The sequence below is a fragment of the Pongo pygmaeus genome, chromosome 4 (assembly GCF_028885625.2).
Source record: "Pongo pygmaeus isolate AG05252 chromosome 4, NHGRI_mPonPyg2-v2.0_pri, whole genome shotgun sequence".
Classification (NCBI taxonomy): Eukaryota; Metazoa; Chordata; class Mammalia; order Primates; family Hominidae; genus Pongo; species Pongo pygmaeus.
Window position 1 is genome coordinate 22,005,324 of NC_072377.2, and position 18,713 is coordinate 22,024,036.

At 36.5% G+C, this 18,713-nt stretch overlaps 1 protein-coding gene across 7 annotated transcripts in view; it reads right to left on the reverse strand.

Moving 5' to 3' along the window:
• Positions 1-18,713, reverse strand: part of CDH12 (cadherin 12) — a 1,137,841-nt gene that overhangs the window by 28,712 nt on the left and 1,090,416 nt on the right. For all 7 annotated transcript variants that reach the window (XM_054489194.1, XM_063664679.1, XM_063664682.1 and 4 more), the window contains one exon: positions 10,624-10,760. In XM_054489194.1, the coding sequence (XP_054345169.1) occupies positions 10,624-10,760 (137 nt within the window). The remainder of the gene's footprint in view (positions 1-10,623; positions 10,761-18,713) is intronic.

The window sequence follows — 18,713 nt, forward strand, 5'->3', positions numbered from 1 at the left end:
GAACCTCTTCCATCATAGCAAGGACATTGGTTTGCCCTCACTGGAACAAACACCTATTCCGGATGTAGGTTTGCCTATCCGGCACGCAATGCTTCAGCCAAGACTGTCATCCGTGGACTCACAGAACGCCTTATCCACCATCATGGTATTCCACACAGCATTGCCTCTGACCAAGGCATTTACTTTACAGCTAAAGAAGTGCAGAAGTGGGCTTATTCTCATGGAATTCACTGGTCTTACCATGTTTCTCATCATTCTGAAGCAGCTGGATTGATGGAACAGTGGAATGGCCCTTTTAAGTCACAATTACAAGCCCAAACAAGTGACAATAATTTGCAGGGCTGGGGCAGAGGTCTCCAGAAGACTGTGTATGCTCTGAATCAGTGTCCAATATATGGTACTGTTTCTCCCATAGCCAAGGTTCACGGGTCCAGGAATCAAAGGGTGGAAGTAGAAATGGCACCACTCACCATCACTTCTAGTGACCCACTAGAAAAATTTTTGCTTCTTGTTATTGCAACATTACATTCTGCTGGCCTAGAGGTCTTAGATCCAGAGGGAGGAATGCTACCACCAAGAGACACAATAATTCCATTAAACTGGAAGTTAAGATACCACCTGTCCACTTTGGGCTCCTCCTACCTCTAATTCAACAGGCTAAGAAGGGAGTTACAGTGTTGGCTGGGGTGATTGACTAGGACTATCAAGAAGAAATCGGTCCACTACTCCACAATGGAGGTAAAGAAGAGTATGCGTGGAATACAGGAGATCCTTTAGGGCATCTCTTAGTATTACTATGCTCTGTAATTAAAGTTAATGGGAAACAACAGCCCAATCTAGGCAGGATTACAGATGGCCCAGACATCTTAGGAATGAAGGTTTGGGTCACTCCACCAGGAAAAAAACCATGACCTGCTGAGGTGCTTGCTGAAGGGAACACAGAATGGGTAGTAGGAGAAGGTAATCATCAATACCAGCTACAACCATGTGACCAGCTGAAGAAATGAGGACTGTAATTGTCATGAGTATTTCCCCCTTATTTTGTTAAGAACATGTTTGTACATGTATACAGTTGTACTAAGAAAATATCTTTATTTTATTTCCTTTTTTTCTTTATCATGTGACATAAGATTTATTGACTTCATATCAGCATTTAAATATTGTTAACTTTATATAATAGCATTTAGGTTAATGATTAGTGTGCTTCTGGTTGTAAGAAGGATAACTGTATTATGTTAGGCATAATTATGACCTTATTATTGTCTTCATTTGGTGATTATGTATGATTTCAGGAGATGTGTATGGGTTCAAGTTGACAAAGGCTAGACTTGTGATGGTTAATATTGAGTGTCAACTTGATTGGACTGAAGGAGGCAAATCATTGTTCCTGGGTGTGTCCGTGAGGGCATTGCCAAAGGAGATTAACATTTGAGTCGGTAGAATGGGAGAGGCAGACTCACCGTCAGTCTGGGTGGGCACCATCTAATCAGCTGCCAGCATGGCTAGGATAAAAGCAGGCAGAGGAATGTGGAAGGAATAAGCTCACTGAGTCTTCCTGCCTTCATCATTCCCTTGTGCTGGATGGATATTTCCTTCCCTCAAACACCAGACCCCAAGTTCTTCAGGTTTTGGACTCTTGGACTCAGACCAGTGATTTACCAGGGACTCTCGGTCCTTCTGCCACAGGCTGAAGGTTGCACTATTGGCTTCCCTACTTTTGAGGTTTTGGGACTCAGACTGGCTTCCTGGCTCCTCACCTTGCAGATGGTCTATTGTGGGACCTCATCTTGTGATCATGTGAGTCATTTCCCCTAATAAACTCCTTTTCATACATTCATCTATCTTATTAGTTCTGTCCCTTTAGAGAACCCTAATATACAAGTACTAAGAAAATATTGGCAATTCTAGTATAAGCCACACTTATCTCTCTTTGAGAATACAAAATAGTTTTATATAGTTACTTGGGAAAAAGAAAGGAAATCAGAACACAGTAAATAAACTACCTACACTCATGTAAAACAAGGCATTTAGAAAAATAAGAGGAAAGCAATAATTTGGGCAATTGAAAGAAGAAAGGATTGACATCAATTTGGAATTGACACCAATGGTTATGTTTAGTCCTGAAAAGTCAACTACAGTCTTTGAGTAAGTACATATATTCATGGTAACTGATTCCACTCTTTTGTTTACTCAAATTTGAGAATGACACAGTGGGTCCCAAATCAGTGTTCCTTGGAGTTACTCAGGGAGCTTGTTTGAAATGGAGATTTCTTGGCAGTACTCCCAGAAATTCTGATTCACCGTGACTTGAAAGAGGTACATGAATCTTCCCTTTAGGAAATGTTCCAGGTGTCTCTGAGGCAGGTGGCTGTGATTCACATTGAGGAAGGCCAGTAGAGAAGAAAAGGCCAAACCAAGGATTCCTGTTCTCAAAGTGAATAGAACTGTTAATAACTTTTTTGAAAAGTCTGGCCAAATTAAGAGGAGAATATTTCTGCCCAAACACCACAAAGAATCCACACCTCTTTGTCACATGGTTGCTCACAGGGTTAACTATACAGTCACCCAGGTGAATACACTGTAAGCCAATCAGTGTTGGCTCACAGAAATGCAGGCCTAGGAACAGATAGGAAAAGTTGGAGAAGTGAAATGCTTCTTGGATCCATAGTAAGCCGGGGGCACACAGGTAGAGGAGATACAATGAGAAGGAGGGCAGACTCATAGTAGCACCTGAAAAACTGCAGATTCTCACAAGTCTTCATTCATTGTTGAATGAAGCCTCAGCCTCCTTTCTGAATGTCTACTCCTTGACAGCAACTATACCACACTGCTTGCAATATCGGACCTCAACATGACTTTTCATATCTATGCCTTTGCTTAAAATGTTTCCTCAACCTAGAATAGCCTCCTTCCTTCCATGATGATTTTCTTTTTTTTTAATCTTTTAAATCCTCAACTCATATGGAGCTTCCTATGTGACATACGATGTTCAGGTCTTCAAAGTAATTTTTTTTTCAAAAATAATTACTTATTATATTCTTTCTGGGAGCACTCTGAATTTTGATTTTATATTTAATGTATTTAGCCAGATTGTTGCATTTCTCATGACATTTTTAGTGCCTAGAGGCCAACGAATATGGTTTCTAATTTTTTTTCTTTTTTCAGTTGAGTTGTCTGATTGCCAAGAGCCCATATGGTAGGCAAGTTTCTATAATGGCTCCCAATGATCCCCACCTCCTGATATTCACACCCTTGTGTAACTCTTTTCCTTTAAGTATGGCCTGAATCTAGTGGCTTGCTTCCAATAAAGAGAATGTGGGAAAAGAGGAGATGTCATTTCTGACATTAAGTTATAAAAAGCTGACTTTCATCTTGCTGGCACTTTCTCTTTCTCTTGCTCATTTTGATCATGCCAGCTGCCATGTTACAAACTGCTCTATGTAGATGCTCCTGTGGCTGGAAACTGAGGGCAGCTTTGGATCAAACAGCAGTGTGGAATAGTTGCTCATCCAACAGCCTACAGCACACTGAATCTTGCTATCAACCACTGAGTCAACCTAATTGCAGTCTTATAAGAGAAACCTTAGAGAACAAAAATTCACCATAAATGGATTCCTAACTCTCCTAACTGTAAAATAATACATGTTGTTTAAACTACCAAATTTGTAACATAGCATAAGTAACTAATACCTCATATATAAAGAGTAAGTTTTTCTCCTAAGTTCTTGCACTCTTCCTCCCCAAGAATTGAAGACCTGTTCATGACTAGCAGTGTAGTACCTGAGAACATCTTTCAAAGAAATGTTGCTGTCTTTCCACCCTTAAAATCTAAATATGATCCACTTCCGATTACCAGTATTATGCTCCACCTATTTTTAGGATATTTGTGACTTCATCTTCTATTTATGTGCCATCCTCCACCCCATTTATAATTAAGATTGCCTTATTCAAGGGCACCATATTGAGAGTGCCATATGCTGCCTGCATCATTGAACATATTTGCCAGAAATTCTTATTCCTTCCCACACTCTGCCCTGATTTTGAAGGTCTACATTGGTTCATATGTCTTGTGTCTTAACTAATTCTCATCACTCAATCACCCCAAGACAGGACCTGTGATGACACCATTGAGCACAAGGTGAAAAACACATAGTTTGCATATCATAACTACCAAGTATGTTTTTGTTCATCAGTTCCCAACTGAGGTATTGAGAAATTATTGATAATGAGGCTGTATTTTTTCAATATTTCAAAAAGTCTGGCATGTTAGATATTACATACCATTTCATTATAAGGTTAATTGACACATCATTTTGTAATTATATCAACTAAGTGTGCTATTATGTTGATCAAATTGTCTGTCACTCTGATTAATTAAACATAAAGTTATTTAATAGATATTGCTTAAATAAGAGTATGATGTCAGGTAGACAAACTCTTTTAATGTACAAGGGAAACTATCAAAAAAGATCCTTCACAATTAAGTTATTAGGAACTCTTACTGTAGCTTGAGATCCTGGTAATTCACATTTATTGGGCAGAGATAGAAATCTACCTAACTGTATCACTGTTATGTACATAATATTATATACATATTTTTCTATTCTGAGTCTCTGTTTTTTCTTTCTAAAATGCCAATTTCTATCGAATTTTGATATGTAAGCCATCTAATAACCTTAAATATAGATAGATAATAAATATGAATTTCACTTCATCTATATGTACATTGCAAATAAAGATATTTAGTCTTTTTTACTATGTTATTATTTATCTATGCAATGGAAATTACTTTGATAATTGTTACCACTAACTTTTTTTTTTTTTTTGAGACAGAGTCTCACTCTGTCACCCAGGCTGGAGTGCAGTGACATGACCTCGGCTTATTGCAACCTCTGCCTCCCGAGTAGCTGGGATTATAGGCGCCCACCACAATATTCAGCTAATTTTTGTGTTTTTAGTAGAGACAAGATTTCACCATGTTGGGCAGGCTGGTCTTGAACTCCTGACCTCAGGTGATCCTCTTGCCTTGGCCTTCCAAAGTGCTGGGATTGCAGGCATGAGCCACCATGCCCAGCCTACCACTAACATTTTTAAGTTAACATTTTAACAGACAGGTAGAACTGTATGTCTTTACCATGTACAATACGCTGTTTTGAAGTATATATACATTGTAGAATGAGTAACTCTAGCTAATTAACATATGCACTACCTCACATAGTTATAATTTTTGTAGAAACATTTTATATCCACTCTGTCAGAATTTTTCAGGAATACAATATATTAACTATAGTCACCATGTTGTACAATAGATCTCTTGAATTAATTCCTCCTATCTAACTCAAATGTTTTCATTACTTGAGCAACATCTCCCAATCACACCCCCTAAATTATTTAAAATAAATAAATGAAGCATGGTGAATATGTTCCCTGTGAAATTGTTGTCAGTATCATCCTCAGAACGTGTTTTGGAATGAGAGATTCCAGGGTGTTGGTCTAAGCCTGGTCATTAGCTGTGTGACACTGAGCTACAGACAAAATATCTCTGAGAGTCCATTCCTCATGCCTACGATGTGAACAAGAACACTCACTTTGCAGGTTCATTGAAAGGATCAGATGAGTTAATGCATAGAAAGCTATTAATATAGTTTATTACTTTATTCTATTGTTACTTAATGTTATTCTAGAAAAATTAGGTACTCACTTCTCATATGTTCCGATAATATCATTCCATAGCTGACTATTTGGCATATAAGCCAAAAAAAAAAAAATTCAGAAGATTCTGCCAGAAAAATCTATATTTTTTTTTGTTTAAATTCTTCATGACCATATTGTGGTCAGTCCTAACCTTTTGCAACCCCCCTCTGAAGTTTATATGACAGCTCACTTAAATCTAATTTCCCTGGAATTCAGCATAATTTACATAGTTATTACTTTCCAAATTTACAAATCTGGTCAACTTATAACTACTACTAAATTGTAATGCCCTTAAGAATAGATATCATTCCTAATCAGTTTTCTCCTAACCCACAACAAATAATGTTTTGTTCATAGATAGTACTCTATACAGATGATACCAAAAAATGCATGAATTTATGTTGAATCTGAATTATAGGTACCAATCTTGAAATTTGATTTTCCATACCTATGAGGATAATATTAATTCATGTGAAAATTTTAAAAGTTACAATATAAAATAGCTCTATATAGAAGATAACCTTAAAAATTAATTATCTAACAACTTAATCACAACTCATAATGATACAATTGTATGTAAACATTTTTCAATAAAGCATTTAGTAAGGGAACTCACTGTTTTTTTGTAACTTATTACACAATAAATTGGACCAATTCACTGCCATTTTGATAACTAATAGGACCAAGAAAAGCATTGTCTCTGGCATCACCTTTCTATTTTATAATCATATAAAATATATTCTAAGGATTTAGTGAAGTTATGTTTAGTTATATTTATTTATTCACTTTCTTTTTCCTTTTGTTAATTTTGTTTTTCTTTTTTGAGACGGGTCTCAGTATGTTGCTCAGACTGGTCTTGAACTCCTGGCCTCAAGTGATCCTCCCACCTCAGCCTCTTGAGTAGCTGGGACTACAGTTGCAAGCCATCCTGTCTGGCTAGTTATCTTTAATTAATGACATTTGTTAAAGTAACAGAACAATCCTAGAAACATTTGCCTGTTGAAACTTTCTGATAATCTGAATGAAGTAAAGTTTGGAGTCTCTGTCTCATTGAAAATACTCAAGGTTAATATAATAAAAACAGCAAAGCAGTAATGCATAAAAGAATTATTAGGACTCTAATAAAATTATTTGGACCTCCAACTATAGCAACACTGATTAATGACTGCTTTTTAATTAATTGGAAGTTGTTCAATCATCGTGCCATTTCATTTCACCTGAGAGTTTTTATAAAAGGGTCAGAGCCAAAACATATGCTAGTTCAATTTGCAATAAGGTATACTTAAGCAATTTCATTCTTCTTGGCAGGGCAAGTGTGGGCTATTCATTTCTCATTTATCCACGATGATGATATTCCCTGCTCAGCTGGCTAGTGTGATCAATGAAGAGAGTCTTTGGCACTAGAATATGAATAAAGTTTACTTTTAAGCTGTGCATTCAAACAAAATAAAAACCTATGATTACCTACTCTTCTTATAGACTCTTTAATTACCACATGATAGGGTTTAGCCTCTTTATTTTTCATACAGATATATAGTCTTTGTCATACCCGATTTCCTTTATAGTTCCAATATCTTTACATTGGCCACTGAGTAGATACTGGAATTAACCAGAAGTCCATTTTAGGAATATTAGTTTGGTATCACTCTTAGATTGTGCATATATTTTGTTAATCTGTCTAAGTCCCAGTTCTGCCTATGACCCAGTGAGGAGCAACATAACTTATTAGCAACCATACCCTGTGGATTCCTAATTTTCATTTAGGTAAAAACTCTAGCCAGCAGGTGGCAGTGTGACAGAGCCCGCATATGCAGCAATCATATTGACAACTAACAAATTAGGATTCTAAGATCTAAACTTTCAGGGACTAATAACACTTGCTTCCACTATAAAGGTTCATACTTCCTTCCATTTTCTAAATTGTTGAAGCTCAAGGCTCTGAAAGGAGACACTAGACCTTATTGTTACGAGTGTCTTCAATACCATAATTGCTTTGATAGCCCAAGGAGCCTTTGGAAAGAAAGAGACCTGCCACAGCTACAGTAGAAGCAATCAATAAACTATCTGAGACATCCATCTAGAGTTAAGGCACATAAGCCTACTATCCCTACGTCAATAAAATATGCACCTGTTTTGTGTATGAATAGGAAGGTTTAGGTTAGATTAGATAGTTTTCTACTGAATAATCTTTTATTATGGACAACATGTTTATGATAAGTAGAAGTTATTGAAGAGACTACCTCTGGTCAGTTGTCATTTATTGTATCCCCACCATTGGAGTGAAAGTAACATGGTTCACAGAGGTCTTCTATTCTGTAACTTAGACAACTCATTTTCACCATATTTCTCAAAGATCTTAGAAAACGAAAGCGGATTTTTAAAATTATGATATATTTTAGCTGTTCCCAAATTCTGCATAAATGAAATAAATGAAAGCATGAAATGAATGAGGAAAACATATGTAACTATAATAGAATGTGGTATGGGAGGGGAGATAGATGCCAGGTGTGAAAGGAGACTTGGGGAAAACAAAGAGAATGAGGATGGGAGCCCTTCAAGAAGGGGAGACTGTTATTCTCTTCTCCCTATAATATGAGTGCTTGGTAGCTAACTCACTGATCATCCCAAGCCTAACTGCCCAAAGAAGGCAGATACGAAAGAAGACGGCAAGGCAGAGGAAACCTGCAATATAGTGGCAACCTATAATGCACCTGTTTTAACGTCATAAAGATGAGTGAATTTCCCATGGTCAACCGGACACAGGAGAAAGGAGCTAAAATTGAGAAATCGTGGTATCAATTTACCCAAAAAGGCTGCCTGCTAAGCAAGGGGGCTCTAGAATTAAGAAGTTATAAGGTCTACCACTGGGTGCCCATGTCAGATTCCTATGCGGAGGGGACACCCAGAGCCCCCAACAGCAAATAATTCACAAAATTACATGAGAATTAGCATTTGAACAACTGTCTTTACTGCCATTCCATTTTAGCCCTAAAAACAGTGGCAACGAGGCCAGGTACAGTGGTTCACTCCTTTAATCCCAGCACTTTGGGAGGCCGAGGCAGGTGGATCACCTAAAGTCAGGAGTTCGAGATCAGCCCGGCCAAGATGGTGAAACCCTGTCTCTACTGAAAATACAAAAATTAGCCAGGTGCAATGATACATGCCTGTAATACCAGCTACTCGGCGGGTTGAGGCAGGAGAATCACTTGAACCCAGAAGGCGGAGGTTGCAGTGATCCGAGATTGCACCACTGCACTCCAGTCTAGGTGACAGAGTGAGACTATGTCACAAAAAATAAAGGGGGGGGGGGGCAACCAATGGAGCACTATATTGGCACTATATTCATAGAGATTTATGCATTTAAAAGTTTTTCCTCTTTCCTTTCTATTGCAAGAAACTGGAGAATCAATAGCCCCACCCCCAAGGAATGAAAGTTCTGATTATGTCTTTGAGTTCTTCAGATATCTGTTCCCATGTAACAGCAGACATCAAAATGTAGTTGGTTTTAATAAATGTGAAATATTCTAAAATTGTGACAAACAATTTTGCATATTTATTACAATTTTGTGGGTAAGAATTTGGGCAGGATTTGACTGGGTTAATATTCCATTTCACATGGCATTGATGAAGTTTACATGTGGTATTCCACTAGTACAGTGGACTGGACTAGAGGCTCCAAGACAGCATCACTCACATTTCCAGAATGCTGGGAGGTGTGGTTGGAAGGCAGAGCTGAGCTGGAATTGTCAACCTGAGTACCACAGTGTGGCCTCTCTAGTATGGCAGCCTCCGGGTAGTCAGACTTCTTACACGACACTTTGGAACTCTAAGTGTTCCAACGAGCAAGGCAGAAGCTGCATGATCTTTTATGTTAGACTTACTTTTAATAATCAAAATAAACTAAAAGTAATGGGATCAGCTAAAGATATCACGAAGATGTGGGAACGGGTATCTGACTATTCATGTTTCTATGGAGTTGTTGAAGACAAACAAAACTGTTTCATGTTTACATTCCCACTGAGTTGGACTGATCAAAACCCTTCAGCAGAAATGCTCACAGCTATTCCCTGCATGGAAAGTTGGAATTAGCTGCTAAAGTGTTACAAATTTGCACCAGATGCACAAAATAAAAGAAGAAGGAAGCAAATGGAAGAGAGTCAGTTGAGATTTTTCCAAACTTTTCAAGAGACCACAAGTAAAAGGAATGGGGAGCTGCACTTTTATTAAAAACAATGATCTCAAGAGCCAAACGTCACTGCTTTCATCCTGATCCATTACTTGAGAAAGTTGTGATAATAACCTTGATTGTTCTGCCAAACAAATAAAACCTATAATCACTCAGTCTAGAGGATTCTCTTCTGAACCAAGCAGAAACCAACTCAACAAATAATTCCTAATAATAATAAACATTTTGAGCCACTCCTTGAAGAATTGCAATTGAAACTCCTGTATATTCCATAGTGATAGTCACCAAAAATAAATTTGAATAAAGGGAGAGAAAGAGAAGATGTATGAGTTTTTAAATACTCTCTTCGATGTCAGAAAATATTTCAGAATGGGTGATTTTACATGATAATTACTTTCGCTCTCCTGGACCTGTGAAATTCCCAATGATATGTAAAAGGAACCTGTGTGGAAGAGAAATTAAAACTCGGGTGAATTTTTGAGGGTAAAGCATAGAACAGGATGAGGTCACACAATGAAATGCACTACTAGATACTCATGCAATACTGCAAACAGGGCTCATTGGCAGCTGTCACAATTTCTCTGGATTTATGCTGTGAGGAAAAGGAACAGGTTTCTGAGCTTCCCCGCGAGACCACTCAGCTGTCAGTCCAAAAATGAAAAACATCTCAGCAGGGACTCGTTTAAGAGTCTTAAATCCAAAGAACTGCGGTATAACATTGATTCTGTCCATGCCATACTTACTAACTTTACTCGCAATTATGGAGAAATTATACTGCGCAGTGCTTTCTCTGTCTAGTAATTCATTAGTGGCGATGGTTCCTTCATTTCCATCTATTGTAAAGTAGCTGTCCCCATCACTCTTCCAATCTATGAAGTACCTGTATATGAAAAGAGTAGATGCAAATGTGCAATGATTACACATTAATCATAATGGCACTTAGGCTAACTTGACACAGTTCCTTATTTTTCTCCCTGTAGCTATTACCCACCTTGCAATAAAGAAGCGTGTAAATGACAGCTTCTTTATTGCAAAGTCAGTATGCTCAAGGGGAAACTGGAAATAATAAAAGATTTAGTACTCCTGCTGTTCATATTATTTTAGGGCCTTGACACCTTGAGAGCTCAGCAGAGACTAAAATTCTAAAGCTGACCATGAGTTTCCTTAACCTGCTGAATATTACAACTTTTTCAAGCAGTAAAAAATTCCTTAACAGTGGCTATGAATGTGTAAATAGGGTTGAGAGAAGCACCTGGAAACAACTACAAAGAACCCAGGTCAAAACAGAGGTAGAATCTTTGTTTCCAGAGATAGAAAAAATAACATCATGGAAACAAATGGTAAATTTTGTAACTGACAATTTGGTAATTATACAAAAACATTTCCTCAAAAACATGCAAAAGGGTCATGGTTATTTTATTTTGTTATGTATTTTGTTGTTTCATTGTTGTTTTACTACATATCAGGTCAACATTAAAAAAACAGTGACTTTGGATAATGATGTCTCTTTATCTTGTTTATTATGTGACATATTTGATAATAATGGATGCTGCCCTATGTGAAGCAACTGGACTAAAAATTCCAAGAAAATGAATAGCAAAATAGAAAATGCATGTATTTAAATCTTTAAGTGACAGTAGATATGTGGATCGATATTATGTGAATTCTTTTTCCAACATGTGTTTTCAATCATAACAATCATTAACATTTTTAAATATGACCATTTGATAGACGTTATTCTCAATGCTTACACATTGAGAATAAAAAATGTCTGAAGAATGGTATTATTAATATATTTTACAAATGAGAAAAGAGAAAGCATAGAGACATGAAGGAATTTGTCCAAATTAACTTAGTTAGAAAGTTTTAGGTTGATGTTTGAACCAGGTCATCAATGTTTCCCATATAATTATCATTACATAGTCTTACCAATTTTAAATATAGCATTTTATGGGAAATGATTTTGCTAATCAAAAGGCACAATACACAAAATATTTGTCATCATTTTATTCTAGCCTGGAACCAAAGAGAGGTCATTTCAAACAATGGCTGAAAGCAGATGGCATCATTGTTAGTCAGCCCCTTGGAATCACCGCTCCAAAGAAAGTGTTCATTGTGAAAGGTCAGTAAAGGGATGTGTATCTCAACATAAAAAACTATTTTGACAAGCTGATTATTTTGAAACTGTAGCAGTTTGTATGTTATTTCAGTTCTAGATCACTTGCATTTACAAGTGAAATATATCTGAAATATATCATTCCACACTAGTCTGTATCTGTTAGTGCAGGTATACCTTATTTTACAGCTGTTCACTTTATTGTACTTCACTCCTATTGCCGTTTTTACAAATTGAAAGTTTGTTGGAACCCCGTGTCAAGCAAGCTCATCAGCATCATTTTTCCAACAGTAAGTGCTCACTTCATATTTGTGTCACATTTTGGTAATTATTACATTTCAAACTTTTTAATCAATACTATAACTGTTAGGGTGATCTATGAACAGTGATACTTGATGCTACTATTGAAATTATTTTGAATAACAATGAATTATTTTGAGGCACAATGAACTGCACCCATATAATTATAAGCTTAATCAATAAACGTTGTGTGTCCTGACTGCTTCACTAACCAGCTATTCCCCCATCTGTCTCCTGCTCCTTGGGCCTTCCCTAGCCCCTGAGACACAACAATATGGAAAATAAGTCAAGTAATAATTCTACAGTGTTCTCTAACTGTCCAAATGAAAGAGTCACACATATCTCACTTTTAATTAAAAGCTAGAAATCATTAAGCTCAGTGAAGAAGGCATGCCTAAAGCCAAGATAGTCCAAAAGCTAGGCCTCTCATGCCAGACAGCCAAGTTGTGAATGCAAAGGAAGAGTCCTTGAAGGAAACTGAAAGTGCTACTCCAGTGAAGACAGGAATGATTAAAAAGCAAATTAGTTTTGTTGTGGTTATAGAGGAACTTTAGTGGTCTGGATAGAAGATAAAGCCAGTCACAACATTCCTTCAAGCCAAAGCCTAACCCAGAATATTGCCCTAGCTGTCTTCTGTTCTATGAAGGTGGAGAGAAGTAAGGAAACTGCAGAAGAAAAGTGTGAGCTAGCAGAGTTGGTTCATGAGGTTTAAGGAAAGAAGTCATCTCCATAGCATTAAAGTGCAAGGTAAAGCAGGGAGTACTTATGTAGGATCTGCAGCAAGTTATCAAAAAGATCTAGATAAGATCATTGATGAAGGTGGCTACACTAAGCAACAGATTTTAAATGTATACAGAACAGCCTTCTATTGTAAGAAGATGCCATCAAGGACACTCAAACCTAGAGAGGAGAAGTCAGTGCCTGGCTTCAAAGCTTCAAAAAACAGCCTGACTCTCTTAGTAGAGGCTGATACAACTGGTGATTTGAAGTTGAAGCCAATGTTCATTAACCATTATAAAAATCCTAGAGCCCTTATTAATTTTGCTAAATCTACTCTGCCTGTTTTCTTACAAATGGAACAACAAAGCTTGGATGACAGACAGCACATCTGCTCACAGCATGGTTTATTAATTTTTTTTTTAAAGACAGAGTCTTGCTCTGTCACCCAGGCTGGAGTGCAATGGTGTGATTTTGGCTCACTGCAACCTCTGTCTCCCAGGTTCAAGGGATTCTCCTGCCTCAGCCTCCTCAGTAGCTGGGATTACAGGTGCATGCCACCACGCCTGGTTAATTTTTGTATTTTTAGTAGAGATGGGGTTTTACCATGTTGGTCAGGCTGGTCTCAAATTCAAGACCTTGTGATTAGCCCACCTCTACCTCCCAAAGTGCTGAGATTACAGGCATGAGCCACCGCACCCAGCCGGTTTACTAAATATTTTAAGTCTACTGTTGAGACCCACAGCTCAGGAAAAAAAAAATCCTTTCCAAATATTACGGCTTATTGACAATGCACCTAGTCACCCAAGAGCTCAGGCGGAGATGTATAAGGAAATGAATGTTGTTTTCATAACTGCCAACACAACATCCTTTCTAAAGTCCATGGATGAAAAATGTAATTCTGACTTTCAAGTCTTATTATTTAAGAAATACATTTTGTAAGGCTATAGCTACCAAAGATAGTGACTTCTATGATGATTCTTGACAAAGTAAATTGAAAATCTTATGGAAAGGATTTATCATTTTAGATGCCATTAAGAACATTGGTGATTCGTGAGAGGAGGTCAAAATATAAACATTAACAGGAATTTGGAAGAAGTTATTCCAAGCCTCATGGATGACTTTGAGGGGCCAAGATTTCAATGGAGGAAGTAACTGCAGAGGGGTGGAAATAACAAGAGAATTGAAATTAGAAGTAAAGCCCTAAGATGGGCCTGAATTGCTGCAATTTCATGATAAAACTTGAACAAATGGGGACTTGCTTTTTATAGATGAGCAAACAAGGTAGTTTCTTGAGATGAAATCTACTTTTGGTGAAGATGCTATGAATATTGTTGAAATCATAACAAAATAATTAAAATATTATATAAACAGTTAATAAACAGTGGCAGGTCTTAGGAGGATTGACTCCAATTTTGAAAGAAGTTCCATTGTAGGTAAATGCTACAAAACAGCATCACATGCTGCAGAGAAATACTTCGTGAATGGAAGAATCGACTGATACAGCAAACCTCATTTTTTTCTTAAGAAATTGCCCTAGCTACCCCAACCTTCAACAACCACCACCCCAATTAGTCAGTAGCCATCCAGTTCAAGGCAAGACCCTCTACCAGCAAACAAGATTATAACTTGCTGAAGGCTCAGGTGATCTTCAGTGTTTTGTTTTTGGTTTGTTTTGCAATAAAATATTTTTAACTAAGGCATGTACTTCTTTGGGCATAATGCCATTTCACACGGACTAGACTATGGTATAGTGTAAACATGATGTTTATATGTACTGGCAAACAAAAAAAATTGTTTAACTTGCTTTATTGCAATATTTGCTTTATTGTGGTAGTCTGGAACCAAACCTGCAACGTAACCAAGATGTGTCTGTAATTGATTTCTGAACCGGAAGATGCTTAATATTTATTAGAATAGGGTATGAGCCATGCTGTTAATCTAATTTTGACATTTCTTCTGTTTATTGGAGGAGTGAGAAAGCATTGATATCTTCCAATTTCAATGTGGTACCTTAGCTCACACGAATGCTCTCAAAAATTTAAAATGAAGTTAAGGCACGCCTAAAGGTCAGGAAACACAGAGATATAATGAGCTTAATTCTCCGTACTGCATATTCTTTTCTGAACAAGAAAGCATTTCTCAAAATACTGCTTTATAACACCTCATTTAACTTGCCATATGCCTAATTTAAGAAGAAAATTGCCACTGAAACTCCTTATTTACTGTAGTATTTCTGAAAGAATTGCTGATGTAGGCTCACTGTGTTCAATTTTTCAATTTATTAAGTATTTGCTGAGTGTCCACTATTGACTAGACATTGTTCTAGAGATGAGACATATAAAAATAAGTAAAGTATGATGCCCATCACTGAAGACTTTAGTTGGGAAGACATGTATAAACAGACTGTTTCAATGTCTGAAAGAGAGATAGTAGAGAAGGCTGTGCAGGAGTGCCAAGAAAACACATTGAATGTAAAACCTAGTGCTTCAGGCAATCCTTCCTGCACATGATATTTGGCTGACATTAGAAGGCTATATGGAAATAATCCAAGAGGAGGTTGAAGCAGAAAAAGTGAGGGGAGGAATAGATGGTGTTTTAGAAAGCTGCAACAGCAGTAGCAAAACCACACAGGTAGTGTAGGGAGCTATCAGTTGTTCGGAATTACTATAGAAAACTATCTGAGAAGCACAAGGACATGAAAATAAATGAGTGATTTAGGTCAAGGAAGATCTTATACATTATAGTTAAAAAACTATTAATTTCTCTGTAAGTAGTCCTTGGTGCATGATTTGTATTACAAACTCTCAAATACAACTGAGAGGAATTACTGATTTTTTATATATTTTTAATATTTTAAAAATATTTAAAATTTATAATAAAGTTGTAAGAATTGCACAATAAAATTCCAAATACCTTTCATTTACACTTATTATGTTAATAATTTTCCACATTTGCTTTAGCGCTTTCCCTCTTCTCATGAGCACATGAGTTTTTGTAGAATCAAGATTTCAAGTTGTCTGACTTTGGTACCATTAAACCACAGACATGCACTTCATATAGTCATCAGATTTTATTCTTTGTTAATCTTTTCTTTTTGATTAGGTTGTTTAATCCATTCCCATTCAACAGCTAATATTGATATAATGGTATTTGCATTTGCCCTTTTATTTTTTAGGTTTTCTATATTTCTCATGTCTTTTTTTGTTTATTTCTTCTCTACTCCTTTCTTTTACAATATGTGGATATTTTCTAGTGTGAAATTATTTCTTTAATGATTTTCATTATATCATTTATTTTCTTATTATCTGCTTTAAGTTTTGCCATATGTGACTTAACTCATCAGATTCACATTCATACTAAATTAGAGTAAAAAATAGAAATGTTTCTTCTATGTAGTTATGTGTGATAATTGTATATATTATATATGTTACATACATATATGTCACAAGTGCAATAAAATATTGTAACAATTATTAATTTTTATAGTTTTATGTAATGTTTGCATCCTGCCCCTCCTGGTAAGGTATTATATCCCTTGACTGGTTGCGAAGGGAAGAGAAACCATGTCTTTTTACCACACCTGCCAGGTGGGCATTTCTATCAAGCCGAGCTGGGACATAGGAGTGGGAGCGGGGAGCAGGTTCTGGGTTAAGTGTCACTGTCTTTTGCCATTCTTACCAAGTTTTAGTAGCTTTTCTTGAATAAATTGTTCATTATGTGCTGCGCGCTCTTAGAAAATTTTCCAGAGACCGTAAATGAGTGTCTTTTATTTTTTAAAGAAACGAATGTCATTTATTTTTGTTTCATTGTGGAGTGTGTCTACAGACCGCATCCTGCTGCCATTTGTTAAGTGGAAACTCCATTCATTTTTGAAAATCCCTTACTCTTTTCTTGTGAATTCCAGTTAACTTGCATGACATTTTTCAAAGCTTTTCTTTATTTCCGTCTTTGAAAATCTCTGCAATGAACAGATCACTCTTTAATGCTAATAATATTCAATTATTATGTAGATGTTGGCAAATATAGCACAGCTTGTATATATTTTGTGTATGTGACGTGATTATCCTACTTACCCAAGGTTTGTTAAACTTTTTGAGAGCAGAGACTAGCTTTGTTCATCTCTGTGTTGCCAAGGACCTGGGATGTTGTTTGTACGTAGCACCTGCCACTTAAATATTGCATTGAATTCTTTGCACAGATCCTATTCTTCCAGCCTATATAATAGTTACGTATTTCTACATCAAGGGAACATATTTAGAGCTTTAAGTCTGTCTTATTTGGGACAATCAATTATTTCTGATTTGATGAGGACTTTCTCAGTTTTTACAGTGAGTGTCTTTAGGCCCAGAAAACTCCTCAAGAGTTTTCCCAGATAAGATTGGGAAAATTGATCACCTTGTTTATAGTTAATATTTGTAGCATATGTTATAATTTAACAAATTGATTCAAACAGAAGTCTAACTTCATACAGTGAATCATCACATATACAGGTTATGTTTAATTGTAATTTTAGGTATTTTTGATAACCAGTTTAAAATTCAAGGACTTACATAATATATACATCAAATAATATGTTTATCTCTTAGTTATGTGTTTCTGTATATCAATCCACTGGGATCCAATATCTTGCAAGCTTAGTAAACATATTTAATTTTTTAGTTAATTCAGCCTAATGCTGAAGTAGAATTTGCAATACATAGATTAACCACCACTGAGATGCAATGAAATGTAGCATGAAGCACAGTAATTTTTTTGTATGGAGAGAATTAGGGTGATATACATTTTATTTACTTACATTGTGCAATTAGTTTAGGGATCTTTCATTCCAATATCTATTCTCCTTATGTTCTATAGAATTTGGAAAATAATACCTCCCTAATAGTATAACCATGAATGTTGTTATAAAAATGAAATAAAATAAAGTATATGTTGCATAGGGATAGAGTCATGTGTATCAGCGTGTGAGTGTGTGTATATGTCCTTTTCCCCCTTTCTCCCTCTCTCCTTTCATACCATTTTGTATTACTTCCCAGATAAAAACTCTTCCTTACCCACACATTTTCTTATCTGGCATCAAGTCGTGGCACACATAACCTTCAACTTTCTAGTACTTGAACTACAAAGCTCCCACACAAACTCGTAAAGTACAAACCATAAACACAAATATCCAGGCTCTATTTCACACAATGGTGCTTCTGTTTGGCAGTCATTCGCTACTTTCTGGTATCTAATTTTTATCTCTGTCACCTTGTGAGACTTGGCAAGCTCCTTTCTCTGCACGATATCCTTCAACAAAGATTTGTATCTTCTGGAATATAGCTGAAACCCATTTGAACAGTTTCTACTCAGCTAAGCATCTTCAGCATCTTCTCATAGTTAGCCAGGTCTTAGACTACAGGCCTAATACTAGCTCCTGGCATCTTCTCAGTGCTCTGTCTATATGTGACTGACTAAAACCTATGCCTGACTAAAGTGCAAATATTTTCTATTGTGACATTTTATCCAGTATAGCAACTGAGAGACATTTATAAGAAAAGACCATCAATGAACTTGCAATGAAACCATTCCTACATTTTCTGGACAATTTTGGAAAAGATATGGCCCAGTTCTTAAAGGCATAGAAATTCTGAGGCGTTACAACCTCACAGAGTGAAACATCGCGTTTCTGCTGTTGGGTTGCAACAGTCTACTTACAAT